We start from the raw sequence: 9,716 nt of genomic DNA, 5'->3' as shown, positions 1-9,716 counted from the left end.
AGTGTACAAAACAGCCATCTTGTTTTTTTCCCTTAATAAAATATAACCTTTTTCAGTGTCTCTCTCTTATCGTTCCAGATAACTCACACATGCATCTGAAAAGTATAGAAAAGTCTATTTGTAAAGAAGGTTATATTAGAAGTGACTGTGTACAGAGAAAGGGCAGTCCGTCTCGTTACCTAAAACTGACTTACAGCGAGTGTACAAAACATTAGGAACACCTGCTCTTTCCATGACATGGACTGACCAGGTGAATCCAGGTGAAAGCTATGATCCCTTATTGATGTCACCTGTTAAATCCACTTCAGTCAGTGTAGATGAAGAAGAGGAGACAGGTTGAAGAAGGATTTTTAAGCCTTGAGACAATTGAGACATGGATTGTGTATATGTGTGTCGTTCAGAGGGTGAATGGACAAGACAACATGTGTAAGTGCCTTTGAACAGGGTATGATAGTAGGTGCCAGGCGCACCAGGTTTGTGTCAAGAACTGCAACGTTACTGGGTCTTTTACACTCAACAGTTTTTCGTGTGTATCAAGAATGGTCCACCACCCAAAGGACATCCAGCCAACTTGACACAACTATGTGAAGCATTGGAGTCAACATGGGCCAGCATCCCTGTGGAACACTTTCGACACCTTGTAGAGTCCATGACCCGATGAATGTAGGCTGTTCTGAGGGCAACAGGGAGGGGGGTGCAACGCAATATTAGGAAGGTGTTCTTAATGTTTTGTACACTCAGTGTACTTCTATTTGTCCCAGTGGTCATGTTTCCTCCTTCCCACTGGCTAGATCATTCTTGTTACTGTCCTCGACAATGCCTCTGTAAGGAGAAAAGACAAAGCACCAGATTACAGTCAACATTTACAACATTGTTAACCATGTTGTAAGCTAGTGATGTATCATTTTAAATGAACTGATTTTAATAGCCAAAATGCTGATATTATTTGTTGGATGTGTGGTAAAATTCTGGAAAGGTTGAATTAGGAGCGTGAAACAGTCAATTGTCCTCACCTGTACAGGTAGAGTTCTTTAGTAAGACTGTCTCTCAGTTCCTCCATCTCCTTGGTTTTCCTCTTCTGGATTTGTAGCTCCATCTTCTGCTCTCTGCTAGTCTCCTCCAGCCTGTCCACTGTCTCCTGTTGGGGAGGGGGACAAGGTTTCATAAACCTGACATTAGAGTTTATAATCTATTGAAAGACTGGTGTTCTAGTCTATGTCTGTGTGTGTTGGAGGTGCCTTGATTTGTTGTGAGTGTGAATCCTTCTTGGACAGCATTTGTAATTCCAACCCTGTCTACTGGACCTTATTCCATCTCTCTCCCCTTCGTCCCTTCGTACCCTGTACTGCTCCACGTCCTCTCTCCTGTGGGTCTCCATCAGTTTGAGTCTCTCCTCCAGACAGGCTCTCTGCAGCCCCAGCCTCTGTCCCTCCTCCCTCAGGGGTCCCCGACGGGCCCTCAGCTCCTGTGCCTGCTGTCTGGCCTTCACCAGGGCCTCTGACGTCCCCTCCCTCCGCTTCAACAGGGCCAGAAGCATTGGCTCATATCTGAGGGAGGAGGAGAGAGGATAATGCATTTCGCTGCACCTGACAAAACATGTGCAAATCTATGTACGTGATCAAATCAAATTGTATTTGTCACATGCGCCCGAATACAACAGGTGTAGTAGACCTTACAGTAAAATGCTTACTTACAAGCCCTTAACCAACAATGCAGTTTTAAGAAAATACCCCCCTCCCCCCCACAAATAAGAGATAAGAATAACAAATAATTAAAGAGCAGCAGTAAATAACAATAGCGAGGCTATTGGAATTTGGTATCATTACATTTACATTTTAGTCATTTAGCAGACGCTCTTATCCAGAGCGACTTACAGTAGAGTGCATACATTTTATTACATTTTTACATACTGAGACAAGGATATCCCTACCGGCCAAACCCTCCCTAACCCGGACGACGCTATGCCAATTGTGCGTCGCCCCACGGACCTCCCGGTTGCGGCCGGCTGCGACAGAGCCTGGGCGCGAACCCAGCCCAGCCTGGGCGCGAACCCAGACACTCTGGTGGCGCAGCTAGCACTGCGATGCAGTGCCCTAGACCACTGCGCCACCCGGGAGGCGGGATATATAATTCATGATCATAGTACCAATCATCATAATTGCTGTGTCAATCCTAGTGCCTTGCTTGACTAGAGACCACCTCTGAGTTATGATAACGCCTGGCAATGTTGAGAGAGAGAATACCTTTCCTCCAGGGCTCTGAGCCCTCCCTGCAGGTACTGCTGTATGTCCCCACATGAGTTCCTCTTGCTCTGGGTCATCTCCTCTATGGGCTTGGGTGTCTGGCTGCGGGTCTGGAGCTGGGACTGCAGAGTGGAGAGCTGGGACTGGTGGGTGGAGCGGAGCTGAGACACCTCCTCAGTCAGCTTGATGATCAGTGCGTCAAGTTCCATCTGGGGAAGAGACAGAGAGACAGAGAGACAGAGAGACAGAGAGACAGAGAGACACAGAGACAGAGACAGAGACAGAGACAGAGACAGAGACAGAGAGACAGAGAGACAGAGCGAGGGAGAGACAGAGAGACAGAGCGAGGGAGAGACAGAGAGAGAGAGAGACAGAGAGACAGAGACAGAGCGAGGGAGAGACAGAGGGAGAGACAGAGGGAGAGACAGAGACAGAGACAGAGAGACAGAGGGAGAGACAGAGACAGAGACAGAGACAGAGACAGAGAGACAGAGGGAGAGACAGAGAGAGACAGAGGGAGAGAGAGAGAGAGAGAGAGAGAGAGAGAGAGAGAGAGAGAGAGAGAGAGAGAGTGAGAGAGACAGAAGAACCTGCATTTTGCTTTTGAGCTCTGATGAACGCAGCAGATGTTCTGGAACACTCAGAAGTTTAATGGATACTCAGAAAGTTCTGGAATGGTCAGAAGAACACTCCAGCCCCTACCTGTTCCTTGTTGAGCTGGGCAACGTCACGCTGCTGGGTTGCCAGGATGACCTGGTTGTGAGCACACTCCCTGGCGACAGAGAACAGCCTCCTCTTCAGCCTCCTCATCTCCTCCTGAAGACCCTGCCTCTCCAGACGCACACTGGACAGCCTCCTCTCCTCCACACTCCTCTCAGCCCTCAAAGACTGCCACTCCCTTATCCGCGCCTCCCTCCTCCCATCGGCCTCAATATTCAGCACCTGGTTTAACTGTGCCGCCTGCCCTCCTTCACTCCCTTCCTCTGTCCCCGTCTTCTCCTCCCTTAGTGCCTGCAGCTCTCCCATCAGTTCATTCCGTCTCTTCTCCAGTTTCTCCACCTCCTCGATGCACCCCTCTAGCACAGTACCCAACACCTCCAACTCCTGCATGGATCCCCTCATCTCCACCCCTCCCAGCCCTGTCTCTAGTTGTTGGCCCCACATAATGTGAGCCTCTGTGTCCCCAACAGAGACACCGGAGACATGTCCTTCTGTGTCCTCGTCACACACCGTGGACACGGACCCTCTTGTGTGTGTATCTCCACAGTCTCCTAACTCATCCGAGTGTCTTTCTGTGGAGATAGCTTGATAGCTCGGGGGCTCAAATTGGCCAAAGGTACTTCCCAAATATGGCTTCAGATCCACACATCCCACAGACTCCTTGTGTCCTTGTGTTGCTCCTCCTCTCTCCATGTGTCCTTGTGTTGCTCCTCCTCTCTCCATGTGTCCTTGTGTTGCTCCTCCTCTCTCCATGTGTCCTTGTGTTGCTCCTCCTCTCTCCATGTGTCTGTCTTGTGTTACCTTATTCATGTTGGGGTTGGGTTGGCCATATCCTTTGGGTAAACTAGGGTAAGTCCACTCTAAAGGGTCAAAGGTAATCCCTGCCTCCTCCATACAGTTCTCTAACATGGCCAGCATCGCCATTAGCTCTGTCTGATACTCAGCCATAGTGCCACTCAGCTGAGTGCCTGCGGAGGTAAGAGGAGGCAACTGAGGCTGGACAGCGGCTCCTGTGGCTCCACTCTGATCCAAAATGGATTCCACCTCCTTCAGGTGACTTTGGCACTGGTTCCTAGACTCCTCCATGTGTGTGTCTGTGTAGGTCAGGATGGAGCCACCTGTGTGACAGTCATTACCACCACAGCTCCCCATCATAGCAACCATCTTCTGTATGTCTGACTGGTTCTGGTTCTGAGCTGGTCCAGACAGGTGTGTGTCTGTGTACCTGGTGGACAGGCAGGAGGCGATGGACACACCTGTCATGTCCTCACAACTCTTCAATAGGTCATCCATCTCCCTCAGGTGTGGTTGAATCTGTCCTAACCCAGTAAGGTGTTGTTGAATCTGTTCTAACCCACTAAGGGGTGGCTGGTTCTGTCCTAACCCACTAAGGTGTGGTTGGTTCTGTCCTAACCCACTAAGGGGTGGCTGGTTCTGTCCTAACCCACTAAGGGGTGGCTGGTTCTGTCCTAACCCACTAAGGTGAGGCTGGATCTGTCCTAACCCACTAAGGGGTGGCTGGTTCTGTCCTAACCCACTAAGGGGTGGCTGGATCTGTCCTAACCCACTAAGGTGAGGCTGGATCTGTCCTAACCCACTAAGGGGTGGCTGGTTCTGTCCTAACCCACTAAGGAGTGGCTGGATCTGTCCTAACCCACTAAGGGGTGGCTGGATCTGTCCTAACCCACTAAGGGGTGGCTGGTTCTGTCCTAACCCACTAAGGTGCGGCTGGATCTGTTCTAACCCACTAAGGTGCGGCTGGATCTGTCCTAACCCACTAAGGTGTGGCTGGATCTGTCCTAACCCACTAAGGGGTGGCTGGATCTGTCCTAACCCACTAAGGTGAGGCTGGTTCTGTCCTAACCCACTAAGGTGTGGCTGGCTCTGTCCTAACCCACTAAGATGTGGCTGGTTCTGTTCTAACCCACTAAGGGGTGGCTGGTTCTGTCCTAACCCACTAAGATGTGGCTGGATCTGTCCTAACCCACTAAGGGGTGGCTGGATCTGTCCTAACCCACTAAGGGGTGGCTGGATCTGTCCTAACCCACTAAGGGGTGGCTGGATCTGTCCTAACCCACTAAGGGGTGGCTGGATCTGTCCTAACCAACTAAGGGGTGGCTGAATCTGTCCTAACCCACTAAGGGGTGGCTGGATCTGTCCTAACCCACTAAGGGGTGGCTGGATCTGTCCTAACCCACTAAGGGGTGGCTGAATATGTCCTAACCCACTAAGGAGTGGCTGAATCTGTCCTAACCCACTAAGGGGTGGCTGGATCTGTTCTAACCCACTAAGATGTGTGTTAGTGTGGGCCGTCGTCGACAGGTGAGACCCAAAAGAGTCTGTAGTTTCTCCTACACAACTCCTAAACATGGTGTCCGTGTCCTTTAACTGGGCTCGTGTCTCATCCAGGTGTGTCTCTCTGTAGGTATCCGACAGGGAGCACTGACTGTGAGCTGAGCCCGTCAGGAGTGTGTTTGTACTGGTAACTCCCAGTAGAGGCTGGAATGAAGCGCCCGTCTCCTCTTCAACAACATCATCCCCATACTTATCTTCCTCATCGATGAACAGCGGATCGAAGCAGATTTCCGGGTCCATCGGCAGCTCAGACTCTTGGTCCTCCATGCCCTGTGATGAAGAGGAAGAAGACGAAGAGTGAACAGAAGTTGTGAGTAATATTGTAAACCTAATAATATTACATTGTAGAAAAGCCAGCTGTGACCATATAGGAAACAGTTTGTTTTGGTGGACAGGCATTCCAACCACAGAGTCTATAGGTGAAACACAGTCAACAGACTGGGGGGGGGGGGTGTTGTTGTCTTCGAACAGGATGCGTTAGTCAACTGGACCAGGGGGAAGGGGCCATGCGGGGTAGGGGTTACGGTGAGGTGGGGTGCATTACAGCAATAAGCCTAAAGAACGTCCGTCACCACAGGACAGCTGCCCTAGCCTAGCACCAACCGACAGCTGGGATCAGACAAACACACACACACACACACACACACACACACACACACACACACACACTTGACACGCACACACAGACACACACACACACACACACACACTTGACGCACACACACACACACACACACACACACAGACAGACACACTTGACGCACACACACACACACACACACACACACACACACAGACACACTTGACGCACGCACACACACACACACACACACACACACACTATGTGCGTTTACTCTTATTCTTATGGGGACACACATTGACTTGTATCCTAGTACACAGGCATTCACAGAAACACTGTGACACCCTCTAGCCTGGCTCGTAGCCTGTGGCTCTAACACTTTAGCAACTGGCATGACATAGAGTACATTACAGAGTACATCATCAGAACATGTCATGTACCAGTCGATGGACAAGCTATTCATACTGCGTCAGGGAGACTAAGCTAAGTGTTTAGCTGTAATGACTCTGCTTGTTAAGCTAGCCAGAGCTAGCTTAGCCTACTCTGTAAGACTCAGTTATTACTTTACTGGACACCACTCGTTGTTGAGTCCCATCGTAACGTTTTAGTGTTTTCTTGTGAACCCAACCAAGTAAACAAAACCAACTGTTCTTGTCAGGACCAATCTTAAGAGGCAACCCCCCCCCCCCCAAAAAAAGAATGAGCTGCTGTATACCAGTACCATATATGTCAATTTATGTACATTTTAAATATGTGAATACGTGAGGACCACTGTTTTCAGTGCCAGTCTCTCTGCAGTGTCGCCGGTGCCCTGGGATTGACAGTTACCGGCATGGCAGGGGCACCAGCTGTCTCTCTCTTCCTGCCTGGGCAGGGTACGCATGGAGAAGACACATTCCTACAGAGCCTCCGTCATGAGCCTCTCGCTTATGTCTGCCATGTACAAACTGCCCACGGTTTTCAGAGTGTTGATCTGTAAAGCAGAGACACAGTTATTTATGTCCTGATAAAGTAGTTGTTTGGTCAATGCAGGTTTGTACCTCTGAATCTGAAGTCTGCTGACTGCCCACAAACTGCCCTACAGTTGACTGCCCACAAACGGCCGTACAGTTGACTGCCCACAAACTGCCCTACAGTTGACTGCCCACAAACTGCCCTACAGTTGACTGCCCACAAACTGCCCTACAGTTGACTGCCCACAAACTGCCGTACAGTTGACTGCCCACAAACGGCCGTACAGTTGACTGCCCACAAACTGCCCTACAGTTGACTGCCCACAAACTGCCCTTCAGTTGACTGCCCACAAACTGCCCTACAGTTGACTGCCCACAAACTGCCGTACAGTTGACTGCCCACAAACTGCCCTACAGTTGACTGCCCACAAACTGCCCTACAGTTGACTGCCCACAAACTGCCCTACAGTTGACTGCCCACAAACTGCCCTACAGTTGACTGCCCACAAACTGCCCTACAGTTGACTGCCCACAAACTGCCCTTCAGTTGACTGCCCACAAACGGCCGTACAGTTGACTGCCCACAAACTGCCCTACAGTTGACTGCCCACAAACTGCCCTTCAGTTGACTGCCCACAAACTGCCGTACAGTTGACTGCCCACAAACTGCCCTACAGTTGACTGCCCACAAACTGCCCTACAGTTGACTGCCCACAAACTGCCCTACAGTTGACTGCCCACAAACTGCCCTACAGTTGAATGCCCACAAACTGCCCTACAGTTGACTGCCCACAAACTGCCCTACAGTTGACTGCCCACAAACTGCCGTACAGTTGACTGCCCACAAACTGCCGTACAGTTGACTGCCCACAGACTGCCGTACAGTTGACTGCCCACAAACTGCCCTACAGTTGACTGCCCACAAACTGCCGTACAGTTGACTGCCCACAAACTGCCCTACAGTTGACTGCCCACAAACTGCCCTACAGTTGACTGCCAACAAACTGCCCTACAGTTGACTGCCCACAAACTGCCGTACAGCAGACTATTCAGATTCAGAGGTACAAACCTGCATTGACCAAAAAACTACTTTATCAGGACATAAATAACTGTGTCTCTGCTTTACAGATAAACACTCTGAAAACCGATCCACGAAACATACTTTAAGTAGCTGTTTGACCACGATCTCAAAAAACACACAGACTTGTTGAAGTTGATGTTATTAGATTTGTTTGATAAACCTACCATTCAGCAGATCCTTTCTCTCCAATCCCTTTCTCCTCTCCTCCGTCCTTAGACAGTATATCCACAGGATGAAACTGAGACAGTGACTCTGGAGAAAAGAGAGTGAGGGGAGGATAAGAGAGAAAGGAAGAGGGATGAAAAGAGAAAGAGAAAGAGAGACAGAGAGAAAGAGAGAGAGAGACAGAGAGAGAGAGAGACAGAGAGAGAGAGAGAGAGAGAGAGAGAGAGAGAGAGAGAGAGAGAGAGAGAGAGAGAGAGAGAGAGAGAGAGAGAGGATTGACTCTGCCTCCTCTCCAACAGTCAGTGGGCTGCTATGCGTTGCCCTGGCGACTCTGATTCGGTTTACATGTATTAATAAACACTTGTCTGTAGGGAGAAAGAGGAGACAGAGTGGACCGGCTCTGTCATAGACAGAAGTTGGTTCCCAAATGGCTTGCCTAAGTAGTGCATTACATTTGACCAGGGCCCAGAGGACACACAGACTAAAGCTTAACAATAGATCATTTTAGCCTTCATTTAATTGGCACCATGTTGGAACCAATGTTCCCTGAAATTAGAACGCTTGACCAGTTGTTTGACAAAGTTCTTTTTGGGGAGGGGGCCATAGCGGCAATATCCAATAGGAGAAGAGAGAAGGCGGGGATGACTTAATAGGAGGAAGTGTGTGTGTGTGTGTGTGTGTGTGTGTGTGTGTGTGTGTGTGTGTGTGTGTGTGTGTGTGTGTGTGTGTGTGTGTGTGTGTGTGTGTGTGTGTGTGTGTGTGTGTGTGTGTGTGTGTGTGTGTGTGTGTATGTGTGTGGTGAGCGGGCCGTGGATTCCTCCAATGCCTGTTCATTATCGAGCCATCTTTTTATAGCCCCTGTGCACTTTGCCTGCCCTAACACAAGATATCAGAGAACAGGGTTGGTTTTCCCCCCAAATCTCTGGGGATATACATGATGGAACACAGGTGTTCCTCCCTGCGGTCTGTCTGTCTTGAGAAAAGAAGAATCTATCACGCGTTCTTTTATTGTAAAAGTACTGGAATTTATATCTAAGTTGATAATTAACTGACTGATCTGATGTTAACTTAATATATGCCATCTAGCAAACACTTTTCTCCAAAGTGACTTACATTCATGCATGCATACGTCTTAGTTATGGGTGATCCCAGGAATCGAACCCACTAACCTGGCATTGCAAGCACCCATTCTCTAACAACTGAGCTACAGAAGACTACATGTTTACATTATTAAAGTCACCACAAGGTGGCGCTAAACTCTCAATAAAAGTCATCTTGGTCTGTATGTAACTCCGTGGGTGGTGTGGAAAAATACAACTGAACATTTTACAGTTATTATATCAGTTAGGTATAAAATCCTCAGTCTGTCATAGTCATGGTTTGTACTTGGCCAGACTCTGTGTCTGTCTCTTTCTCTAAACAGTGGTTCAGATGAATCAAGCCCATTCTTTAAACATGTATAAACATACAGTATCCTCCTTTACATGATATTATACAGAGGGGCCCGATTAAATCAGAGCCACTTTAGCCGGATTTTCCCATGACTGTGTTATAGATGTGTCTCCCGGCATTATACCTAAAGCGGACAGTGCCATTGGCTGCACAAAGTAGCCTTGGAA

General features: G+C 49.1%; 1 protein-coding gene across 1 annotated transcript; it reads right to left on the bottom strand.

Moving 5' to 3' along the window:
* Nucleotides 1-672: 672 nt before the first annotated feature.
* Nucleotides 673-6,493, bottom strand: sync (syncoilin, intermediate filament protein). The gene is made up of 8 exons (XM_038965794.1): nt 6,467-6,493; nt 5,248-5,588; nt 3,765-4,188; nt 2,946-3,596; nt 2,244-2,452; nt 1,340-1,547; nt 1,014-1,138; nt 673-822 (listed from the first exon to the last, which is right to left on the bottom strand). Exons 1-8 carry the CDS (start codon nt 6,491-6,493, stop codon nt 765-767), a joined length of 2,043 nt encoding a protein of 680 aa, XP_038821722.1. The 3' UTR covers nt 673-764.
* Nucleotides 6,494-9,716: the final 3,223 nt, after the last annotated feature.

This window comes from Salvelinus namaycush, chromosome 27 (genome assembly GCF_016432855.1).
Source record: "Salvelinus namaycush isolate Seneca chromosome 27, SaNama_1.0, whole genome shotgun sequence".
In the NCBI taxonomy this organism is placed as follows: domain Eukaryota; kingdom Metazoa; phylum Chordata; class Actinopteri; order Salmoniformes; family Salmonidae; genus Salvelinus; species Salvelinus namaycush.
Note: the sequence above shows the minus strand (reverse complement) of the source record. Positions and strands in the feature narration are given on the sequence as shown.